This window comes from Elgaria multicarinata, chromosome 4 (assembly GCF_023053635.1).
Source record: "Elgaria multicarinata webbii isolate HBS135686 ecotype San Diego chromosome 4, rElgMul1.1.pri, whole genome shotgun sequence".
NCBI classification, from domain to species: Eukaryota; Metazoa; Chordata; class Lepidosauria; order Squamata; family Anguidae; genus Elgaria; species Elgaria multicarinata.
The window spans coordinates 75495031-75520999 of NC_086174.1; the positions used below are offsets into that span (position 1 = coordinate 75495031).

Below are 25969 nucleotides of genomic sequence, written 5' to 3' on the forward strand. Positions count from 1 at the left end.
GGGTGCCTACTCCGAGAGAAGGACAGGGCCTTTTCGGTGGTGGCCCCCAGACTTGGAATGATCTCCCTGACGAGGCTCGCCTGGCACTAACGCTGCTATCTTTCCGGCACCAGGTTACCAGGCATATGGCAGCACATCTTAATCACCCACATGTTTAGTTTTTTTAATGGTTTTTAATGCTTTATGTGTGTATATTCTGTGTTTTAGAATTTTAAATTTTGTATACTCGTTTTTATCTTAATTTTAGAATTTCTGTAAACCGCCCAGAGAGCCCTGGCTATGGGAGTGGTATATAAGTGCAATAAATAAAATAAATAAATAAATAAATAAATAGGGTTAGGAACTGGGGCTTCTAACACCTGATTGGTGGTAACAGTAACAATAGAGAAGCTGTGCTGTTAAATTAACAGTATAGAAATCTGGTTAATAAAGTAACAGTAATCTTAAATAAGCTGGCTTGTTTTTTTAATGAAATACTAAATTTTCATTTACCTCTGATCTGTTTGTCTCATGCCTAATGACCAGGTATATTAAATAAAGGGGTGTCATTTAATGGAGACAGTGGAAGTGAAAGGAGGAATTGCCCAGTGGTGAGGGGTGATTCTCCACAAGTGGTGGCTATATCCGTAGGAATGCCTCAATAAGAAGAGGTGTTCCTTCACATGTGGCATTAGTGGTGCGATTGCCATAGAGTAGAAGGTCCCACTGAAGCTAATTTCTCCAAAGTCTTCTAAAGATGTGGACCACTTAGAATTGCCTCCGGACCCTTAGCTAGCTTGCGGTACAGGTTTCCATGCCTCAGATTCTACCCCTTTGTGCTCTGCACTTGAATTTAGCTCTTTTGATTTTGCTTCTCCTCCTCCCTCTCTGATGTTAGAGCTTATGTTTTTCCTCTCATCACAGGTCTCTGGCTACTTTGGATTACTTTTCTCTTTTGATTATGTCTTATCCACTTTTTGTATTTTGTTTGTTCTCTCCTCCCATATGAGCTACACATTGCTCAGAGATCTTTGTTTTAATCTGCTTTGCAATAAAGCCAGTGGCTTTTTTTTTGATATGCCAGCTTGATCATCTTTCTTACACATCATGCCAGGAGCCATATGGGCAGTCCTGCAGGCTTTGAAAGGAATACTATTCACAAAGATTGATTTGTAAGGCAGACTTTACTGATTGCTTTGTTCTTGAACATGTTGGTGTGCAAGCAAATTGCATGGAAGAGTTTTTGAACAAGAGTGGAATAAAAAAAGACTTCAGAATCCAACCCAGAATAAAATATTGCCTTTCAAGAATTGTCATTACTTTGCTTTTTGAAGTTTGTCGGTGATGGGTTCAGTTGCTTTTATCTTAGATCTTTTTAGTTATGAAAATATTCTTCCATGAAGGATATCCAAAGCTGTTAGCAAATGCGATCTCACATTGTATTCATGTTTCCAATGAGTCTAGAAATACTGGGGTGTTTATTTGTTTTTTGTTTTTTACACAACTGTGTAAATGATATGTCTTATAGTGTCTGGGGAATCTGCTCCCACACTTGTGGGAAAACTGCTCATTCACTGGGCAGTCTCACCTATGGGTTCCATATTTTTCTAGCAAATTGCTTACATTTCAGAGGCTGATGTACTCCCAGTTTGCACAATCACAATAGTTTAAACAAGCCATTGTAGCTTATTTAAGTCACAGTGCATCCTGGGCACCATTAGCCTCATTACCTGCCCAAGCGCAGCTCATCTGTGCGTGGGTGGCATGGATTGTTTGAGGGGGGAACAACCCTCAAATTACCCATAGTGTTATTGGGGTATTTGAGGGTTGTTTCCTCCTCAAACAAGTCATGACAGTTGCGTTTGGACAACACAATCTGTGCCTGAGCAGGTAATTAGGCAAATGGTGCCAGGCATATGCACTGTGGCTTGTTTAACCTGGGGGTGATAATGCAAACCACAGCTATAACTCATCTCTTCAAAATGGGAAATTAGTTCAAGAATACTTATAGTTGAAACATGGAGGTTTATTTTTTTTATCATAAATGTGTACAGAAAAATGAAGGATTCTTGATTAATATAAAACCTCACTAGCAATTAGATTGGCAAACTATTCCTATAAATAGAGGTAGTGACAGAAAAGATGGAGGTGGAGTTTTAGGGTGGCCATATGTCCTCTTTTATAGAGGACAGTCCTATGTTTAAAGGGCTGCAGGTGGATGTCCTCTATATGAAGAGCTATCCTGTACAATTCTGGCTTAAAGATAATGAACCTTCAGCACTTAGCACCTGGACAGCAGAATGAACAGGCAGGCACACAAGTGACTTGGCCACAGTCTTCCACAGTATGGTGAGACGTAGTGTATTTCTATTTAAATTTAAATGATCATTTCTAAATTTGCATCTTTACATATGAATTCACGTATGCAAATTTTATGCAAATTGGTGATGCCTTTCCTCTTTTTGTTTGATTCAAAAGTGGCCTCTCTAGTTATGAATTACCAAATAGGGAGGGTGTGTGTGCTAGGGAAATGCCAGGGTTTGCGAGGCTAAGCACCACAGGGTTTCCTTGAGTTTGAATGGCTCAGGGTGGGGCGTCCTTTCCCCCAGCTCCACCCCTTGCCCCTGACTGCTGATTGCCCAGTGGTTTTCCCAGCATTTGCATATTTTTCCCCATTCTGAAAGGTTGAAGTGCCATTCCTAAGATTTACTTACTGGCAGTAACAGCTCTAAGATAAAGCATGCTGGGATTTGGGGGTATTTTAGTCCCACCGCCTTTTGCCCTCACCCATGACTGGAATTCAGTTCCCGTGGGCTCCATTGAAACTGAATTTGGCCCTTGGGCTGAAAACAGTTCCCCACTCCTGGCTTAAATATTGCAGTGGTGCTATACAAAGGTGTGTTTTATTTCGTGTTCTGAGAAGGCTGTCTTTTTTCTTCCTCTTTTTAAAAAAATCCCTCTTAAACCTACATTTGTCCAAACAGAAACGCTAAAGCTATCAAGATTAGAGAAAAATGTATTTGTCAATTGATCTGGGCTTTACAAATGTGTTCTTTGTTTGGCCACAGCCCTATTCCAAGCTGATTTTTGCACTCATTTCATTTATTATTCAGCAAATGCAGGAGTGGGTGGATGGAAATTTTGATTAATTTTGTTTTTTAAAAAACTCTAGCTAAGGGGGAAGGGAAAATGTGGAAACTGAAGAACAGCCAACAGTTATGAAACTTTGTATTACAGGCATTTTCCAATATGTATGTACAAAGTGCTTAAAAATACAAACTGAATAGCCAATCACAGTCCTTCCCTCAACACACACATATACACATATATCTGCAACTGTACCTATTATGAGTGCATGATCATCATAACCCCTGCACTAGTGAAACTGAAATAGATAAGGAATAATCGAGTGATATTTTCACACATTAATGTGACTTTCTGTTATGTATTTCTTTCCGGATGCAAGCTGCATAGTCAGCCCATGTACAAAAGCATTTGTATATCCAAATATTTCCACTTGTTCTTGGGATCTTCTTTTAAACATTGCCCCCAAAGCCTATTGCCATCCTCTCTCTCTCTCTCTCTCTCTCTCTCTCTCTCTCTCTGTGTGTGTGTGTGTGTGTGTGTGAGAGAGAGAGAGAGAGAGAGAGAGAGACTGCAAGGAAGTACTTCCAAATAAGGTCATGTATTCATTTCAGAACAAATACTGGAGAAGCAGAAAACAAACATCATTCCAAAGCAACCCCCTTCCGAACAACCAACAAGCAAAGTTGCCCAATTTGAACAGCCAACACTGACTCCCCTCAACAAAAATAAACCATGAAAAAGAAATAAAATAAAATAATAATGACCATTTTGGGTAATGAAGCAATTCTAATCTTTATTTATTAAGAATATTTTCATACTGCTTTTCATGTAAAAACCTATGCAGGCAGCATACAACCTATAAAAACTATAATATAAAGATAAAGAGATACAATATACCGTATTTCTTCAATTCTGAGATGCCATCGATTGTAAGGCGCAGACTAATTTCAGTACCACCAACAGAAAAAAAAGCTTTGATTCTAAGAAATAATAAACGCACCCGCGAATAATAAGACGCACCCCGTTTTTAGAGATGTTTATATGGGGGGAAAAGTGCATCTTAGAATTGAAGAAATATGGTAAATATAAAAGTATCTATTTTAGATATGGAGCGGTATATAAGTATTATGTAAATAAACAAACAAAATTAATTCAGCTTTCTCCAACCTATGCCCCCCCCCGATTATTGGACCATGTCCCAGCATCCCCAGACAGCTGTGCTGTCCGGGGATGCTGGAAATTGCAGTTTCACATGTGGAGGACAGCTGGGGAAGGCTAATTTAACCAATGGGCATCAGAATGACTGGCATCACAAATCATCAAACATAGAGGCATTTTTTTAAAAAAGTTTTCAACATGTACCTAAACTGCATCAGATTTGGTGGATGTTTTATTTCTTTGGAGAGTGTATTCCTAAGAGTGGGGCACCACCACAAAATAGGCCCTTGTCCTGGTTGTCACCAGATGGACATCTGCAGAATGTGGCATCAGCAGCTGGTCCAGTCTATACCTTAACAAATGAATAATGAAATGAATGTGATATTTAATAATGAAAATGAATGGCATTGTGCAATGGGGGATATATACTGCACACTTATAGTTCCAAATAGACGTATACATGGAGATCAATGACATCCTAAGGACTGTTTTCTCTACTGAAGCAGCTTTTGTAAGAGTGGACGCTGTTGTCTTCCTTTGGACAATAATCATAAACATCATAATATATTTAGTATTACATTGTGTGGTTTCTTAAAGAGTTTCACATATATTACCACATTCGTCTGTACTGCAGTTCTGTAAAATAGGCCAGGATTATACCATCATAATCTGTAGGGGGAGGTTGTATAATGTTGCGTTAACTAAGGCCACTCTGACAGTCCACTTCTAAGCTGAGAGATACCTTTAGCTCGTTGCTCATGCTCTTAAACATAGCTAGAACAGAATCATTTTTTCCATAACTGTGATAACAGAGATTAACAGTTTATGACTGATTTAGGCCTGGATTTGGAATAGAGACAGTCTTGGCTGCTTTGGCTGATGCCCTATGCTGGGAGAGCGACATAATCCAATGATTTTATGAAGCTACAAAAAAACCACATTATAATCCCAAACATTTCTAGATTAAATGACGTTATTAAAAGAGTTACAGAAAAATGGAATATGTTGCAAGCTTTCCTAAAAGGAGAGAGCCATTGGCTCAAGCATATCTTAAGTGAGAGGGCGGGGAACGGGAAGAATTTTGTAACAAAGAGACCAATTTCAGAAAGGGTTTACTTCATGCTCTAGCTGAACTTACATTTCTAATTAGTAGCACCCGAAGCAAAATATCCTCTTGAGATCTTAAGGGTTGGAAGGTTTATGTAGGATCTCAATATAATGAGACTGTAATTCCAGTGAAACATTCTCCTTTGGTTACTGGGATTTATTTTTGAGTATAAGATTGTGGCACAGAACCTTTGATCCATCTTCAATATTACTTCCAAACTCTTTTATCCACCTTGCTGGTAGAACCGGTCCCTTTCCTCTACATTACATCTGATTTTCTCTGACTCTCAACTAGGATTAACCAGCTCTTTCATCAACTGTCGGTCTGAAAGCTGTAAAAAGCTTTGTTTATCTTTCTAACTTTGGAGTTCAGGTTTACAGATTCAGGCAATAGATTTAAAAAGTCAGCACACACCATTTTTCATGCAGCAGATGGCACTGTTAATGCCTGGAACAGGGAAAGGATCCACCAATAAAAATAATGTCTGTGCTACAGTGATGAAATCACTGGGGTAAAATTAGTGTAAAGTGGATGCTGGTGTTTAGGTCACTTCACTTAGAGTATAATTTGGCACTTGTCTGCTCAGGAGTTTGTGCCACATCTGCTTCCTAAGGTGATAAGATTCATAATGTGAAGGGTGAAAATTTTAGAAAACATTGTAGATGAGAGAAACCATCTTTGGGATATAATGGTCTTGCATAGTTAATAATCTAAATGTGGTTGTTAGGTGGTACGCAAAGAAACTCCGATAACAGTTAAAAGAAATTCTATTTTGCAATTCCTGAAAAAATGTGAAATTGTTAAGTATTTATATTGGCCAACATCAGGAACAGATTTAGAAACACTTAGTTATTTCCATGGGCTTGAGCATACCCAGTTCTCTGCCAATGCCGTTATGTGCGCACATGAAAATTGTTGCATAAGGAATTATTTTGTTTTAAAATAGGTTTTTTATTTATAGTGCACTTTCTCCATTCTTGGATGACTGTCCTATACTCCCCCCACACCCCCAAGACACATAATGTGGAATGGAAATCCCAAACATTCAAAGCTCTTTGCATTTATATCCTTGAATTAAATTGACTCAGACTGTGTGTGTTATTCATGTTTCAGGTAATGGGCCCCACCATGATCGATGTAGTGTTTATAACCCGACCAACTTCGTTGATGGAGTTTATTGCCTCCCAATAGGACATTGGATTGAAGTTTCTGGGCATACTGATGAGATGAAACATACAACTGACTTCTATTTTAATATTGCTGGACATCAAGCAATTCACTACTCCAGGTAATAAACAAAAACAACACCACGGAGATGTTTTGTGGAGAACAGAACAGGAAGTTGAGGAGTTCAGTATGGACTTACAACATGATCCTAAGTATGTCTACTCAAAAGTAAATCAGACTGAGTTCAATAGTTCTTATACCCTAATAAGTATGCGTGGGAGTACATTCTTGCACCTGTAAGCTAGGAAAATAAAATACTTGTTGTGTTATTTGCTGATAAGCTTGCTCATAATCACATGGAGATATCAGAATTCAAAATATATAGCTACATTGTCAAAAGTTTTGCATACAACTGTGAGGACTAGGAACTTTTACTTTGTCTATGCCCTGGATGACCAGGATATAGCCTTTGCATGCTTGATACACTTAGATAAATAAGATGCTTTACTGCCACCATGGGGAAGATCAATGATTGAAATCAGCCAGTATTAAAAACTGCCAGTCAACTTCCTTACATAATTTTAGAAATGTCTGACACCATGTCAAATGACAATCTGATTATGAAATGGCATGCTTATTTTTTAACACCAAGTACTGTTGGTTTTATTTGCAGTATCAAGGGATCGTCCTTTCTAGCCTCTAGAACTGAAATAGTTATTGTCTTGCAGACCAGATTCTCAATAGCCTCTGCAGATGGCAGATCTCTGATTTCAGCATCTTGAGTAATAGCAGTAATAGGAGGTGCCAGGTGTTAAACTTGGGGAGAAAATAAACCTGGAAAACAAAGAGATGAGTTAAAGAATTCACTGTTGGGCAGAGATGAGCCAAGCCAAGCCAGAAGCTGGCAGCAGAACCAGAAGCCAGTGGCAGGGTCAGAAAGCCGAGCAGCAGTAGGCATAAGACTAGAAGACAGGTGCAGTGCCAGGAGGCTGGCTCTTGGAGATAAGCAAAGTTGAGTTCTTGTTAACAGAGCCAGAGAGCTGTCAGGCTGCAGGTGCCACTTGCTTCCTCACCGTGACCCATCATGGCTGAGGCTGGCCAACATGGAACAAATTGGATGGAGTTATGAGAGCACCAGATGCCAAGATTTGCTCTTTAAGCATTCTTCTCTGTTTGTGGAATTTGGTTGAGATGTCATTGACACCTACAGAAATTCTCTAGCAGAGCAGGGGGAATGCTAATTGACTTTTTTTAATATAAATCACACAGCCAAGCAACCTCATTTGTGAAGAAGAAGAAGAAGAAGAAAAAGAAGAAGAAGAAAAACCCTGCTGATGTGTGTATATGTGAATGTATGTATTTATAGATTCCATAAGGAAGCATAGCATATTTGTCAACTTCTTATTTTGGGGACCAATCAGGAAGTAGCCAGACTCGAGAAGGCTAAAGATTCAAATTAACATGCAATGCAACCTGCTTTTTTGTGGTAGTCATGGTTTTTAAAGAAAAATCTGCTATAAAAACCAGTTCTTGTTCAGATTAGCTCTCCCTTCTCGTTACCCAACCTTGTAGACCTACTCCGACTCTAGTCTTGCAGAGCAATGAATAGGTCATCTCTACCTGTTTTAAAAGGGACATGCAGCCAAATTTCCGAATGAGCACTGCAGTGCAGCTGTGCATCCACACCACCTATGCTCACACATCTCTGCTTCTGCATACAGCTTCCCCAAAAATAGTAGTCAAATGGTGAGGTGTTTTTTTTTTAAAAAAAAAAACTTGCCGTTACCCCACCCCACCCCACCCTCGATGGGCATAGAGCTCCTGAGGAGCACTGTGCCCCATGCCTGGCTCCTGGCTCCTCGCAGTTACTCACCAGGAGACGGGACAAGCCACAATGCCCAGCCACACATTCCGCGGTCTTGGGATCATCCTGAGACCGCGGAAAAAGCAGGCTAGAAATGTAGGGCTCTGTACAGCACCATGTACATTGATGGTGCTATATAAATAAATAATAATAATAATAATAATAATAATAATAATAGGGCGATAGCCTGGGGAAAGGGAGGGATCATCCATCCCTCCTCCCAGGATCCCCTGTGCATCATGTGAATGCACAGGGACGATCCCGGGGTGATTCCTGGAATATTGCCCCGTCTAGCTATGGCCTAAGATTAAAACCAATAAGACTTTGTGTAAAATACATGAACAGTAATCATTTAAAATAACAGTGTGGTCCAGCTTTCCCTAATTCGGTTCCCCCACCCCACCAATGTGTTGTAGTCCAGCCTAGTGGAGGGCACCAGACTGAGGAAGGCACATGTAATCAGCAGATAGTGACTTTGGATAAACATCTGGTTTACCAGATCCCAATCACTCAGCAATGGCAGCATCCTCCTCAAAATGCATGTTGTTTTGTCAACAACATGGCTCCTCTGCAGGTCTGGTGGCCAGCCATTCAGATATGAACATGTACAGTGTGCTACTGCAATGCCTCAACTATAAAATTTGAAAATGGATACTAAGCTTAATTGGCAATGTCACCTTGAAATCAAGGGTAAGCCGTTTTCAAGATTCCTTTATCATTATCCAGAGGAAATGTCTTATCCTCAAAATGTATTCGGGTTTGTCCTTTTGATAAGTAATTTATATGGTAAATATTTTTTTTACGTTAACAGACTTGTGGTAGTTGCTATTTTAGCTTTTAATTTGGCTCTTCGCTGCCGTACGTTAACAAAATAAAAAAGTGTCCTAGATTGCCCATTAAAACTCCAGTCATTAATACTGTTAAAGTCAACACTGAATTATGCAACTGGAATACCCTCTGAAAAGAAAAACACTTTGTCTGGGTTGGAGGGTTTGGTTTTTTTGTTTTAGTTTGAAAAAAGAGAAGAAAGTAACCCATTCAGCTGTTTAAAGAAAAATAACCTGCGTGCTAAGTGTCACCCTGGAGTGATTTTTTATTGCTAAATTATAGCAAGAACTATGGTAGGGAAAGTAACTGGAATTCAGTGAGCTGTGCTATTTGACTAGAAAGCTGAAATGATGCCCTGTGGTTAAATAATTAATTAAGAAAGAGCTATGACATCTATGGGGATTTCTACCTTTGGAATGAAATTCTGAGGCCGAATTCCTCTTTTCTTTCTCCAGATGTTCAACAGTAACTGCATCAGTCACAAGGCTCAATAGCAATGAGCTGCAGAGCAAAAATCATTGATTGTATTGTAAGTTTTAAAGAGAGTCTAGATACAGGCTCTCATTTAAAACAGATGAACAAAAGTTGAGTTGCTTTGAATGCATGCTAATGGGCTTATCCTGTCCCTTCTGAAACTAGTGGAAATTTTGCCATTGATTTCAGACTGAACACCCATGGAACTCAAGGGGCTCCAAAAAGATAAACCTATTTAGGGTGCAAGCCTATGCATGTTCAGACAGAAAAAAAGTCCCACAACTCCCATTCTACCCCAGCCAGCATGGATTATTTTTTTTATAGGGCTATTTTCTGTCTACACATGCATAGGATAGCGCCTTTAGAGCAAAACGATCAATTATTATTATTATTATTATTATTATTATTATTATTATTTATTACACTTATATACCGCTCCCATAGCCAGGGCTCTCTGGGCGGTTTACAGGTTAAATACAATTAAATACTGCACATACATAACTGAGAAGTAGTAACAGTTCAACGCGATACTAGGGTGACCATATGGAAAGGAGAACAGGGCTCCTGTATCTTTAACAGTTGTATGGAAAAGGGAATTTCAGCAAGTGTCATTTGTATGCATTGTATCTCCTGGTGAAATTCCCTCTTCATCACAACAGTTAAAGCTGCAGGAGTCCTGCCCTCTTTTGTAGCTGGTCACGCTAGGCAGGGCTCCTGCAGGTTTAACTGTTGTGATAAAGAGGGAATTTCACCAGGAGCTACAATGCATACAAATGACACTTGCTGAAATTCCCTTTTCTATACAACTGTTAAAGTTACAGAAGCCCCATCCTCCTTTCCATATGGTCAGCATAAAAGTGATATATCATCAACCTAAAGCAGAGGTGCAGAAGTAGAACTAACCCTCTGTGGGCCGTATGATGTTAATTGGGCGTGGCCACACCCCTGATGTCAGTGCGTTTGGCCACACCTACCTGGTGTAATTTGCTCTATGGCCCAAGTGCAGGATGGATCTTCTACTTGGTGCTTGGGCCTGGGAACCAGGCTTCACTTAGGGAAGGCCAATGCCCAATGAAGCTGAGCCAGCCTAGTCCCCATTGCTCTTCTGTTCTTTGTACGACCGGCCTTCTTTCTGCAATGAGGGAAGGAGGCGGGGCACACGATGGAGAAGTGGCTGAGCCCCTTTTGGTTCTCTGGTGGACTCAGCTGCTTTACCTGGCCACATGTTGCCTGTTCAGTGGACTGTCACTGTGCTGCTGTTACATGCTGCCCCCACCAAGCACAAGAAGTCTCAGGGGCAGAGCTACACATTTTCGTTTCCTCTGGACAAGAGAGCGCAGGAGACTTGAGGAATCCTGTAATGTGCGTTTATTTACAAATAGAGAAGCAGAGCAGAGTAGTTCCAAATACACTCCTTCATTGAGTAGCACAGCCCCTAACCCTGCCTGTATTTGATGCCCAAGGAACAGCTGTTGCAACTTCCATAAGGCTGCACCCTGTGTTTTTTTTTTTAGGTAACTAAAGCAGCCTTCCCCAACCTGGTACCCTCCAGATGTGTTTGACTACAACCCCAACCACCCCAGCCATTGGCACTGCTGGCTGGGGATGATGGGAGTTATCGTGTAACACACTCCCAAAATGCATCAGGCTGGGTAAGGTTGAACTTTCCAATCCCTCTTTTTTTTTTTCAAACCCACAACACACACACACACACACACACCCCTACCTGCAAAGCCACTTGCTGCTGGCAGATTTCACATTCAGGAGGACATCCCCAGGCATTAAAGTTCTTTTGTTAAAATCCCAGCAGTTCAGGGCGATCAAGATGGGCAAACTCACAACACCATCCCCACTGTCCCAAAAGACTTGGCTTCTATACCAAGATAGCTTCATTTAAGCGACTTAACAATGAGCAGGTTAAGAACAACAGCAAAAAAATTAACAACATGCAACATGGTACACAATTAACTCTTTTGTATTACAAATACTACTACCAGTTCGTCCCTTTGATTCCTCCTTTCTTTCTTATTGCTCTCAGCACAAAGGTTAAACTTTCTTTCACCATTTTAAAGCTGATTTTTTAAGATGAAAGGAATTGCACTAGCAGAGATATCGGCCCATTCAAGCCAGTTGCCAGTAATGTCTCTTTCTGTTCATCCTCCCCATGGCATATACTGGGCAGGATCTCAGAATGAGGCAGATACACATCCCTTTCTGCTTTGCTTCCATAATGTGCAGGTCCTTCAATTTGCTAGAGTTCCACTAGATAGGCTCACTCTGAGGTATGCCAAGAATAGGGGACTACTCTCACCCAATAAAGATTTTATGTGGTATACATGGGGTAATAAAGGGTCCCAGCCATCTTGTCCATAGTTCCAGGCTGTAGCTGATCCTTCCTCCAAGCTACTTCCAGTGTAGGCAGCCACTCATGTTCTTCCTCCTATACTTTCTCTTCCCAACAGTTCTCTAATTTCAGAGGTTGTTTCTCCGTCTTGTCTCTACTTGCAGGCTCTGCATAGACAAAACATGTTCAATCTTAGCTACTCTTGACAAAATTCCACACTCCAAACTCATCAGCTATTTCATCCACCTCCTGGACTTTCTCAGGCACCTCAGCTGGGTACATTCCAGTTGAGCTTCTAGGTCAGCTTTGACCCTGTCTAGCTGCTGATGATCAAGTGAAGCTCTCACCTCCTCCAGCTTTCCTTCATGGGCTTTTTAAATGTTTCTTCAAACCTTGCTGTGATCCCGCCATTCTTTGCTGGAATGTTCTGGTTTCTCTCAAGAGCTGATGTTACTTGCATTGATTTGGTTGGATCAAACCAAATCACAGGGTTTTTTTTTTGGGGGGGGGAGGTATTTCTCCAAGGAGACAATCCCACTGAACTCTTGGCACCATTCTTGCCCATTCCTCACTTCTCTGAGGAGTGAAGAATTTCAGAGGCAACACCATTCATGATTTTGTTTCCATTGGATGAGAGAGCACTGGTAACCTATAGTGCAAGGGCGGGCAATTTCTCTCACCATTGCCTATGCTGACTAGGGCTGGTGGGAGGCCAAAACATCTGGAGGGCTACAAGTTGCCCATCCCTGCTTATAGTGTCTTTGTACTAAAAGTACAAGCAAATTACAGGCACTCGTTCAGCAGGAAAGAACTCCCTCAAGCTGCAACTTGTGCAACCTCCCTAAGTCTGCCCACCCCAAGTACAACTACTATTCCCAGCTAAGAACTCTTCCTTCCTTCTATTTCCTCTCTCTCTCTCTCTCTTTCTCACCACTCAGAGAGCAAAACTGCTGCATCGCACATGTAGATCTACAGAGCATGGGTCTAAGACCCCCACCTCTTGTCGGTAGATGGCTCATTCAGGAGAACATCTACAGCCATAAAGCAAAGATTATGGCACTGTCAGCCATCCCAATAACAACAATGTTAATTCTCAAAGAAGGGTTGGTTTGTCTGTATAGATAAACTAAAATGGGCCTCTCTCCTTTTGGCAGAAGTCCTCTCTGTGAATAGCAAAGCAGAGTACATATCCTGAAATGACCTTTGTGACATCACAAGGGATTCTGGGGCCACGCTTCTTGCTTCAGATGCTGCTTCCAGCAAGCAGCATGTACGCCTGGAGCGTTGTCCTCATGCAGCAGCATCCTGCCTGTGAGATGTTAGGCATAAGGGATTCTGAGAGACACTTCTTCAGCTGGCATGGAGACTGATGGAGCAGTGTGTGAACCCAGAGACATAAGGCAACATTCTCTGTAAGACTTCTCCTTCCTCGGTCCTGTATTTTAGTACTGTAGTAGCACACATGCCCAATGAGAACACACAGACCGTTCCTCTCTGCCACCTAGAGTGTCGGTGTCCTGTTTTACAGAGAGGGCAGTCCTCTATTTGAAGGGTTGTCAGAAGACAGTCCTCTATGTGCAGGTGTAATGAATATGAAGGGTTGTCCAATCCAAATTTGGTTGAAAGATAAAGAACTATAAGAAGGGAGAGCAGGGGCCTTCAAATTGCCCACCAACGGTGAGTACCTGGATAGCAGACTTAGCAGGCACACAAGTCATCTGTTCATGGTCTTCCCCGATATGGTAAAATGTATTGTATTTCTATTTAAAATATATTAACTGTGCTGAAATTTGCTTCTATACATATAAATTAGCATATGCAAATGTTATACGAATCTCTGCCTTTTTTGTTCTCTTTTTGGAAGATGCGTTTCCTCTTTCGGTGGTGCATAAGCACCCCCTTACTGCACCCTCATTTCCTCTTGATATATAGTTGCCCGCATTATATCATGAGAACACCAGTTCAAATCCTCAAGAGCTGTAAAATCCAACAAGTGGGACTGCATTATGTCATCAGGCTCTATGCTGTGTAGGGCTTATCTAAATCTATCATATTTTAGCTGGGAAACCTGTATACAGTTTATCAGAGGGGAAACTTGCATATTCCCTTTAGTTTGCCTATGGCTTCACTTTTCAAACAACATTTCTTATTTCTTCAAGTAAACAAACATTATGGAATTATTGCTGTCTTTTCCCAGGAGACTTTCTGTTTCCGCAGAAAACAGTTGAATTGTGGCTGCAATTGTAAGCAGCATACTTAAGAAGCTCATTTGAAAAATCTCCCATTCCCCCACTTTAATGCTATTGCAGTGAGGGATTTTACTGTGATACTCGGGGGTGGGGGTGGATAGATGTACAACTCCTATAACAGTTAAAAATGTTGTTCAAATCCTCTGTGAACCATGATAAAAACTGAGCTCTGTCAGTTTGCCAACCTGCTTGAAATATAGATTTCATTTCCCCTTTACTGGCTAAGTAGTGTTGAAGATTTGAAAATCAAGATGATATGTCTCATTCCATATTCTCCCCTCCATAACTTTTTACCATATTATAAATATCTGACAGTTTAAGGGGAAAAATAGTAAAGGAATTTGAGAGAAAACGCATGTGCTTGCATTAAAATGAACTCCCTTCAAAGTGACCACATTTATATTATAGTTTTCATAAAATAGGAGTAAAATACACTCTTTCCTACAAAAAGACAAAAAACATTTATACTGTTCAGAGAATTGAGGTGGAAAAGAGGAATGAGGGAAAATGTCTTCATTCTATAGTCTCTATGGCATAGAAACTACTAACTCCCCACTTTTCATGACAGTGGGTGAATAATACTGATGACTATTTTTACCAAGTAATAGCAACTTACTATAGTTTGCATGTCCGCAGAGGAGATAAACCCCATAAATGCCTGGAACGGGGCAAGTGTTTTCCTCAGGAATCAACTTTCATGAGGCACCAGAGAGTCCACACAGAAGAGAAACCCCAGAAATGCTTGCGGTGTGGGAAGTGTTTTCTGACTAATCAAATCTCATGACCCACAAGAGAGTCTACACAAGAGAGAAACCCTATAAACATTTGCGGTGTGGGTAACGTTCAGACATCATCCCTCATGTTCCATCAGGGAGTCCACACACGAGAGAATACCTGTAAATATGTTTTGCTCGAAATCACATGTCTACTCAGAAATAAACTTTATTGAGTTCAGTAGGGCTTAATTCCAGGTAGGGGAGTATAGGATTGTGGCCTTAGGATATGTGTACAATTTTCCTCTATGTACGACAGGCAGGTATTAGTGAATTGCCCCTTATGATGAGTACCTATCTCCTGACCACCCACTTTTTCTGTAATTTTCTAACATATTCTGCCTTGAGATGATGATGATGATGATGATGATGATGATGATTTTAATTTAGCCTAAGTACACCAGTTGCTAGGAAACATGGGCAGGAGGGTGCTGTGGCACTCATGTCCTGTTGTGTGAGTTTATCATGGACAGCTGGTTGGCCGCTGTGCGAACAGAATGCTGAACCTTGGTCTGATCCAGGCTCTTCTAGTGTTCTTAATGAAATCTTTACCCACTTACATATTATTTTTACCTTTGGTATATGCATGTCAGTGTATCTCAGTTATCTTTTGTCTCTCAGTCTTTGTGTCCCTTCTCTTGCATTTGAAAAGAGTCTAATAGACTGTTCACCTTGTAGACTGATCATCCAGACACTCTGATGCCACATAAACAATTTCATAAACAGTTGGCACAATGCTTAGTATTCCGCGGTTTCGAACATGTTGCGTATCACTATGCAGACAATGTGGTGTTAAACACAGATAAAAACAGGTGTTTTCTTTTCGTTGTCAAGTTGGTTCCCATGTGAGGATCTCAGATAAGTAGACTGAATTACATCTAAGAAGAACTTTTGCCAGTGCTTAATTACTTTTCATCAGGTGCCACATATAATGAAAGGAGGGGGAACTGAACATAGAAAATGCATTGTAGCCTATTTAATTCCCCTCATTTAAAAGCTCCACTGTAGAATTGCCTTAAAATGCATGGCTTCAGTAGCAAAAAAGAAAGAAGTTCTATATACTAAATTATATTCCTCCTAGTTCTGTTATTTAGATGAAAGTAACCTTTTTTTCTCAAGCAAAAATAGCACTAAGGATATTTTGCAGGTATATCATTTACGTTATATCTTCATGTGTAGCGTGACCATCTGGAAAGGAGGACAGGGATCCTGTTTCTTTAACAGTTGTATGGAAAAGGGAATTTCAGCAGGTGCCATTTGTATGCATGCAGCACCTGGTGAAATTCCCTTCTCATCACAACAGTTAAAGCTGCAGGAATCCTGCCCTCTTTTGTAGCTGATCACGCTAGGCAGGGCTCCTGCAGCTTTAACTGTTGTGATGCATGCATACAAATGACACCTGCTGAAATTTCCTTTTCTATTCAACTGTTAAAGATACAGGAGACCTGTCCTCCCTTTTCATATGGTCAGCCTGTCATGCGGCTTGGTGATGACAAAATAGTGGACACCATATTCCATGTACAGAAGTTGAATCTTATTGCAACATTAGTAACAGGACAATGTCCTCCACATCATCTGAGGGCAGCAGGCTAGATAAGGCTACATTAGCTTACCCCAGCATCTACTGTAGTGGCCACCTCCCTCTGCCTAGTAACAGGCGGGCCATGTTCTTCATTCATCAGACCATTTTATCTCCTGGGTTTTTGCTGTATCCTGCTTGTCTACTAAGACTGACATAATCTGCCTGTTAAAATATAGTTGAAATGAACAGATCAAGCTGATGGCAAGTGCTTGTATTTTCCTTCATATTTCAACTTACTGTTTTAATTATTTATTTATTTATTTATTTATTTATTTATCATACTTATACCCCGCTCCTCAGCCAAAAAAGGCTCTCAGAGCGGCTTACACTTAGGAAAAAAGACATTAAATAACCAAAGTTGGCCTAGTCAACATACCAGCCTAACTAATTATATTCCCTTTCGGTATTGCTAATTACTTACCATAATTGTATACAGCCTGCACTTACTTACAAAATCCTTGATTTGTACAGTGCAGTGTTTCCCAGCTTTGACTACAACTCCCATTATCCCGAGTTAGCATGGCCAGTGGTGATGGGAATGTTAGTTCAACAGCACTGCAGTCCCAAGGTTGGAAAATAGTGATGTAGTAGCACTGAAGTACAATACACCAAGCTTAAGGCAAAGAAAGAAAGAAAGAAAGAAAGAAAGAAAGAAAGAAAGAAAGAAAGAAAGAAAGAAAGAAAGAAAGAAGAGAGAGCACAGTTCAACAACAACAGCCCAAACTGAGTGAGTTAGCATGTTGTCTGAACCCAGCCCCTGCCTTTTCCTCCTTCATGCCAAATTCCAAGCCTTGCACATTTCCCCCTGGTTTCTTAAGCCACCAATCCCACTATAGTATTTTCTGCCCTGCTTGGAATTGCCTGTAGGAACTGATCCTGTCTTATCTCTCTTTTGGTTTTTCATTTGAATGGTGTTGGCCCAGACTTTTTCCTGGAAGTTCTCTTTCCTTTTCCTTGATACTGCTTATGGGGCACTCAGGATCCCTCCAGTTCATTGAGGTATTTGGAATACAATGAACACCATAGGCTTTGAAGGGGAAGTGAGCATCTAGAAAAGCACATGGACATGTATTAGGAATCCAGAATTAGTCTCAGTTCAGTGGTGTGTGTGTCTGGGATAATAGCCACACACTCGCTCTTCGACTGTCACACAGCCCAGTCCCGGGCAATGTTAAGTTTGCCTAAATACACTGAACTCTATGGGGTTGGACATGCGGTGCTTAATGTTGCATAGGATCTGACTGACGGAGTTCATCATTTGGACATGCGATAGATACTCTGGAAGAACATCTGCCACCTTAAGTGTGAAGCGGTGTTAAGTGAGATTGAAGCAGAGCACATGATGGGCAAAGTAGAGTGAACTGTAGGTCTTGAAAACTTAGTACAGTTTTAGTAGATACTAAAGCAGGAATTCATTTGCGCTCTTTTTTTAAAAGAATGCATTGGCTCCCATCTAAACAAAATCAGCAATATAAACAACTTTAATGGCTGGTGAGTGACTTTATTGCCAATTTCTTCTGCAAAGTAGCTTAATTTTGGCAAGTGTTTAGCTTTAACCATAGGTGATGGCCATAGAGTGCCTCATTACAGATAAACAAGTTAAATGCATCACTTAAAGTCTGCTTAGACAGGGCTGGTTTTACAGGGCTTCTGGTGGGGATGGGTTGCTTGTGAGACTCGAAGGAGCTTTATGAGGCTGATAATTTTTTAATGCTTCAAAATGCCAATGTACAGTGCAAAATAGTGTCAGAACAGCAATGATCTTTTACAGCTCCAGGCTCACAAGGTCTCCGCGGGCAAGAAGATGATTCACGGGTGTATTGATTAAATGAAAGGAATTTGTGACTTCAGCTGTATCCAGAGTGAATTGTCAAATTTAATTAAGAACGTGCAAAGTTGAGACGGGAGTCATCCAAGCATTCTATGCTTTGGCATCATTAAAATAATTAAAAGTGTGGGGACAGACAAAACACTAACTGCAAAAAGTGTTTACTTTGCTTATGTTGGCTTCATCTTCATAGACTTCCAGAATCTGCCCTGCCCTTTACCATACTCAGTATGAAGGGATAGGATAGGGACATTTCCCCCAAAGATTTCCTTAAAATCTGCATATACTAATTTATATATGTCAATACAAATTTAGAAATAATTCTTATAATTTAAATCGAAATACAGTGCATCTCACCATAGTGTGGAAGACTATGGCTATGCGACCTGTGTACTCCTTGCTCAGTCTGTTGTCCAGTGCTATTAATAGGCAACTTCATGGCCCAGCTCTTCCTTCTGATGGTTCCTTATTTTTGTGCTGGGCTTGGACTGGACAACCCTTCAAACAGAGGACACCTTCAAAATAGAGGACTTCATCTGACTGCTCTTCAAATGGAGGACTGCCCTCTGTACAGGAGGACACATGGCTACTCTAAGAAGGGGTGTCCTCCCTACAAGGTTGGGGTCAAATTGCCCCCCAACTGGTATAATGGGCCAAGGAGGTATAACTACTTACTTATTTATTTATTTATTTATTTATTTATTTATTTATTTATTTATTTATTTATTTATTTATTTATTACACTTATATACCGCCCCCATAGCCAGAGCTCTTTGGGCGGTTTACAGAAATTCTAAAATTGAGATAAAAACAAGTATACAAAATCTAAAACTTTAAAACACAGAACATACACACATAAAGCTGAGGGATATATGGAGGAATTTGCTCTCAGGCCCTTACTTGAGCACGTTTCGATGAGGGAAGTCCTTATGAAGGCTTTCTCCTTGGCATCCATGATGACCAAATAGCTGCTGTTAAGGGCTGCCTTGCCATTCTATCTCTTAGGAGCATCACTGACTTTCTGGCAGGCTTCTCTGTCCATTTTCAGCCACTCTCAGAGGAGGCATTCGTCATAATGTGTGGCCAATATTCTCACTGGGTATCGGATCCAAACAATTTTACCATCCAACACCCTCTGTTGGTTTGACTGAGTCTGATGTGTATGGCATTTAAAAATCTATCTATTCCTGTCCACGTTTGACCCTAACTTAGAACTTTCCCATATATTACAAAGAAGTGGGTAAGCAAACATCACTTGTGCTTTTTCTTTCTCATGTCTCCCGTGATATGGAAAGTGGGCTTTGAGGATCTCAAAGAGTTGTAAGCTCCAGTGATTATTTGGGACTCATGAATCTTATCACAGGATAAATCCCTAAGTCCCACTTCTCATGTTGTACTGCAAGAAAGAAAATAAGTGTGAGTCATTCACAGTCTCCCCTGCTGCCCACATCTCTATAACGGATATACCAGCTCTTCGCATATAAGTTAGGGGGACCATATGAAAGGGAAGACAGGGCTCCTGTATCTTTAACAGTGGTATAGAAAAGGGAATTTCAGCAGGTGCCTTTTGTATGCATGCAGCACCTGGTGAAATTCCCTCTTCATCACAACTGTTCAAACTGCAGGAGCCCTGCACTGCCCAGATACAAAAGAGGGCAGGGCTCCTGCAGCTTTAACTGTTGTGATGAAGAGAGAAATTCACCAGGTGTTTCATGCATACAAATTACATTTGCTGAAATTCCCTTTTGTATACAACTGTTAAAGATACAGGAGACCTGTCCTCCTTTTCTTATAGTCACCCTAGTTCTAGTCACACTGCCTAGTCACCTGGTAGAGTATACACAACTTAATTTTACGCAGCTCCTTCGGAAAGTGTCAGAGAAGGCCAAGATCCCAGGAACAATTGTGACACTAGATTAGAGATGACTAAATGGACTATGAATATAATTTTGTCTGGCCCATGCAACTTGTTACCCTATCAGCTCCTTGGTACTGCATGAGGCTCAGGATGCCAAGGGGATGGAAATGCCTTCTGTTCTTGTATCACCTTCTGCTCTCCAAGTATGTAGAAGTGCTACCACACCTGGAATACAAGGGAGGAAAATGACAGGACACTTCCAAAAGCTTCAGAAAGGGTGGAGGTTCCTCTTAGTTATCCTTCCTAATCATTCTTACATACACTTGGAGCATAGGACAATGCCAGAGTGAAAGAGGAAACCAAGATAATTTAGCCTCCATATTGTCCTCTTCTGCATCCCAAGCCAGATTACCATTTGTGAATTTTCATGTTCCAGTACAAAATTTATCTGAATAATAACCTCCCCACAAAAAAAAGGATTCACTGTATTTCACTGTCAGCAATTAGCTGAATTACACAATCCCTTATTCAAGAGATATTGTGGTGTCCAATAGAAACAAAACAAGCTTTTGCTGAATAAATAATAATAATAATAATTAATAATAATAATAATAATAATAATAATAATAATAATAATAAATTTATTTGTTACCCACCTCTCCCTCTGGTTCGAGGCGGGGTACAACACAAATAAAAACACCATAAAATACAACTAATTCAAAAGTTTAAAAACAGTGCATCATTAAAAACAGCACACTATTAAAACAGGCATCTTAAAATTCAACTGGGTAGGCCTGCTGGAAGAGATCAGTCTTTATGGCTTTCTTAAATTCTGGAAGACTGTTAAGTTGACGAATCTCTCCCGGCAAGCCATTCCACAAACTGGGAGCAGCAGAAGAAAAGGCCCTCAGGGTAATAGTTGTCAGCCTTGTTTTTGTTGGCTGGAGTAAATTCTTCCCAAAGGACCTGAGTGTGTGTGGCGGATTGTACGGGAGAAGGCAGCCTAAGATCCATTGACATGAAAGGTAGATGCCAAAGTCCCAACCCAATCATTAGACATTTTGCATTGGTGCCCACAACAATATCTTAAATTCCCAAATGTGCCCAAGAGTCCAAAAATGTTGGGGTCCCATACCGTAGAGGCTGGACACAGATGAAGGGAGGGAGCAACTATTCTTTCCTCAAAGTTACTGAGGGTGTAATCCTATGGGATCTGCCCTGGATCCATGTAAGCCTCCCAACTCAGAGGCTTACATGTATCCAATGTAGAACAGGAGGTGACTCATGCCTTCCACTGCATTTAAGCTAGACAGGCGATTTTGCCCATCTAGCAGAGGCTTCAGGGAAAGGGGAGGAAAAGAGCTGGGGCAGACAAAGGTTTTGTTGTATGGTTGCTACCCGAGCCTCCTCCCCTCCCTGTCCCCAGGAATGCTCCCTTTTCCCTGTCTGCATTTCATTGTGCAAGCATGGATAAGTAGCTGGTGTGGTTCCCTCTGCACCAGCTATGAGGGGGAGGGGAGTGTGGTTTCCTGGCTCTGAGCACAGAGCTCTGACTCTGAGCTCAGATCCAGGAAACCAAAATATACTGTGTCCCCCAGACGCTGTCTCGGGCACATAGGATTGCTCCCTAAATGTCTTAGAACAAAGAAATGCAGAAGACAAGAATACACAAGGATTGTATCTTTTGAATGTCTGTTTTCTGACTCTCGTTAAAACATACCATATACTGAGAATTGTGCAATGCTTAGTTACCACTTTGGGGAAACAGAGATATTGCATTCTAGGGAAGCAGTTTTTTTTCTTTTATGGAGGATTTAAACTACCCTCATTAATGCACAATCAAATGAACTGTGGCATTCTGAGGCAGGTTTTGTATCTATGGCAGAACAGTAGAATTTGCTGTTATAACTAACATTGACAATTTTCATGAGTTTGCGGTTGTTCAACAAATATGCCATATTGTACTCTTCACATCAATTATCCATATAACATACTACTCTGTAGCAAATGCAGAAAGACTTTTGCTGAGAGTTTCTCCAGCTGTCAGGAACTGTTTCTTAAGCTGTTTCTTAAGTTGTCAAGAACATTGTCTTCCTTCTGAATAAATAGTTGCTAGAATACTGTACTAATGAAGTACAAATGACAAGTAATAGGACATTGCATTCTGCTTAATAATATCTAGACTGCCTTCTCCAACCTGACGCTGTCCAGATGTTTTGGACTACTACTGCCAGTATTTGTGACCATTGCCCATGCTGGCTGGGGCTGATGGGAGTTGAAGTGCAAAACCAAGTTGAGGAAGGCTAATCTAGATGAATTCTAGATGAATTTGGATTTTAGACATCCAAATCAATAAATAAACCCAGTGATGGTAGTGAGATTTCCCAGGTGAGTCCATTCTTAGCCACATTTTTCTCCGTTAGTTGTTTACAGTACCATAGAGCCTGGCAGGATCTACACTGCTGCTTATAAGGGTTTATAAGGGTTATGACAATTGTTCAGGCCCAGGACACATTCCATATACCGTTTCCATACTGTTTTAAAATTGTTATATCCTGCTTGGTGTAGATTGGCCCCCTGATAGCAAAGTTCTGATGTGTAATGTTAGACTCGTGTCCCATTGGTTATGTGATCTGTTACACAGATTGCCAGAGTTTGAAGGTGACTTCCTAAGAAGCTATAAACTCTTATCAAGACCACACTTAGAAATTCTGCTGCAGGAGGAGCATGTTTTCTCAGCAACAGCCTGGAGTATCTGCCAAGGCTTTATAGTCTGGGGTAGAGAATCAAGACCAAAGCCTCACCTTCTTAGTGCTCTTCCTGGCCTGTTAGTTCAGTGACATTTTATGCAGCTCTTAGCTTCTTCTAGGCAGCAGGATGTGAAGTAGTGAGGACTCTTTCAGGAAATCTCCTGGTCAGAAGCCATGACATAGACTTGGACAGTCATTTTCTTGCTGACTACAGCAAGCTTTGAGACTTTATTATATGCACAGTTGCAAATGTGGGTACTGTTGTAACCAGGAGAACTCTGTTGAAATTCACTATTCCTCTTTTGCTGTGGTTTGTTGTTGGTTGTCTTTCAATGCTTTTCACATGTGTCCTATTCATACTCTTTCTCCTACAGGAACTGAGGCTGTTTTGTGGATCATCTGTGGGGTTGCAGAGATAAGATTTAAAAGATTAAAGCAGTGTGCCCACTAAGAAAATTGATGCTAGCAGGAATGTGGGCAGCTGCCACCTGTGCAACAATATAAATACAAAGGAAAGACAGCAGTGGGTGCATTCCTATTGGAGCCACGAACCCGTACTGTTCTTCCTATGTACTGATGTCATGTTATTGGATTATAGAAAGTCTTCAAGTCTTTTAACAGGCAGTATTTTAACTTTTTCCCCACTCTCTAATAGGATTTTGCCAAATCTATGGTTAGGAAGCTGCCCTCGTCAGGTGGAGCATGTGACTGTGAAGTTAAAGCATGAGTTGGGGATTACAGCAGTAATGAACTTCCAGACTGAATGGGATGTTGTTCAGAATTCCTGGGGATGCAACCGCTATCCAGAACCTATGAGCCCAGAAGTTCTCATGAAGCTGTATAAAGAGGAAGGCCTTGCCTATGTTTGGATGCCAACACCAGACATGAGTACCGAAGGTAATATTTACGTTCCTCCTCTAGTAGAATAAGTATGGCTGTATCCAGTGTTCATCCTACGTAGAATAGGCCCACTTAAATCCCATTCATTTCAGTGGGTCTACTCTGGGTAGAACTAGGGTAGACACACTGAGAGGACAAAATCCATTCAGGAATATAGTTGTATTATGTGAATGGTTAGCCTTTAACATTCACATAGCTTTAGAAGTTTTGTATTGTTATCTTCCATGCAATTTGTTTATAGATAAGCATGACATATAGCAAAACTATCCTTGGAGTGTTCTATGGATTTAGCAAGAGCTTATTTAAATCATTAATGTGGTTAACTATCCATTGAGCATTCTTGGAACGTTCTGAATACACTTGATGCTGAACGACACTTGAAGAAAAGCTCTACCTTTGTTGTAGAGATTAACAATAGTACACAACAATAATAGAGGAAGAAATCATGGTTCTCCAGTGGATTATAATTTTATGAGTAGTACTTAAAACATCTAGTGATTTATTTCATAATGTTGGATATTGCCACATATATAAACAGTTGTGCCATTAAGTATAGCAGCAGGATTGATCTCAACTTTACCACGTTAAATATTTCCTTTTTGACCCAGGAACCAGATGTGCCAAAAAACTGTTAAAGAATCACAATTGATTAAAGTCAATCAGCATGACTTTCATGCATCTGAAGTCTGCTCTTCATGATGCACTTTGCTTTAGGTTAGGTCCTAAACTGGTAACTGTCATGGCCCTAGGTTACTCCAAAGATCCCAACAGATGCTGGCCACCTGACTCCATGGAGGATGTTCGGGGACCCAGACACATCCCCCAGGCCCAAGGATTCTACCCGCCTGTCACCTCCAAGAATGGCTCTCCTATAGCCTCTCAGGTCCCTCTGGAGCTTAAAGCTACAGAAATGAATATGATCCCTTTAAGATTATGGTCTGTACCCAGTGGGAGGTGGAGTTTCTGAGGGAACTGAACTGTATGGCCTACTTAAACCCTCAGCTGCTGCTAGACCCTTGCTGGAATGAGAGCTCCTTTCGTGAGGGACTATGCCAGCCTAGCAGCTCCTTCAGCTCCGTCACTGCCTTGCTGTGCTCTTGCTTACTTCGCATAACTGCAGACCGAATGTGACTCATGCCTTGCCAGTCATAGCTTCCTTGAGTGCCTGATTAACCATTGCTTCCCCCAAGTGGCTGGTTCATCCTAGCCAGGACAGAAACCTCCTGGGAAAAGGAAGCTGGAGCAGAGTCTGTGAGGAACAGTTTATAGTAGGGATTAGTTTGCATGAGAGCAGGCAATCCTTTTTTGTTAATTGGAAGGCAAGAACATCTGGAGAGCAAAGAAGGGCAACAGTTTTGTCAGGCAGGTGGCCTTGCATCCATAAGCCGTTAGGGAAATGTTACTCTGCAAAGGGGATCAATAATTTGAAGACAGACACATTCGCATCCTTGTACTCCTCTAACCAACCCATATTTGTGACCCCAAAATTAAATTTCCCTGTCTGGCTCTTAGACTGAAGACTTTCATAACATTAAAATACAGTTGAAAGGTGCCTTAATTTCAATGATAAACTGGACTGTGAATCATTGTTTCCAGGTAAATAGGGTTGGCAGCCTCTGTTAAGTCTTGAGATGTAAGGCAACTAAATGTGTATACTTATTGTTTAATAGAGTGCCCAGAGGGTAATTAAAGTGCTATCCATATTGTTTAAGTGAAGAAAGGACCATTGAAATTACTTGGGGTGCTTATAGTTGGAAGGCTTCTATCACTACTAATTATTCATTCGTTCATTCATTCATTCTGCCTTTCTCTAGCACAGCAAGTAGTGAGAGAGGCTGGCCTTCCTCTGTGCATGGAGGGAGACTTTTTGCATGGAGAAAAGGATGCCAATGAGGGGGAGTGTTTTGGGCAAGGGAAGACTTAGGGAGGGAGGCCCTCCCCCCTGACATCATCTGGCCATCAGGAATGAAGCAGAAGGCAATTTGTGCCCAAGGCCGAAACAACTCTCTTTCCCTACTGT

General features: G+C 41.0%; 1 protein-coding gene across 1 annotated transcript in view; it reads left to right on the forward strand.

Moving 5' to 3' along the window:
* Positions 1–25969, forward strand: part of EPM2A (EPM2A glucan phosphatase, laforin) — a 50138-nt gene that overhangs the window by 17933 nt on the left and 6236 nt on the right. Inside the window, exons 2-3 of the mRNA XM_063125696.1 lie at positions 6446–6620; positions 23705–23946. Coding sequence (XP_062981766.1) covers positions 6446–6620; positions 23705–23946 — 417 coding nt within the window. The remainder of the gene's footprint in view (positions 1–6445; positions 6621–23704; positions 23947–25969) is intronic.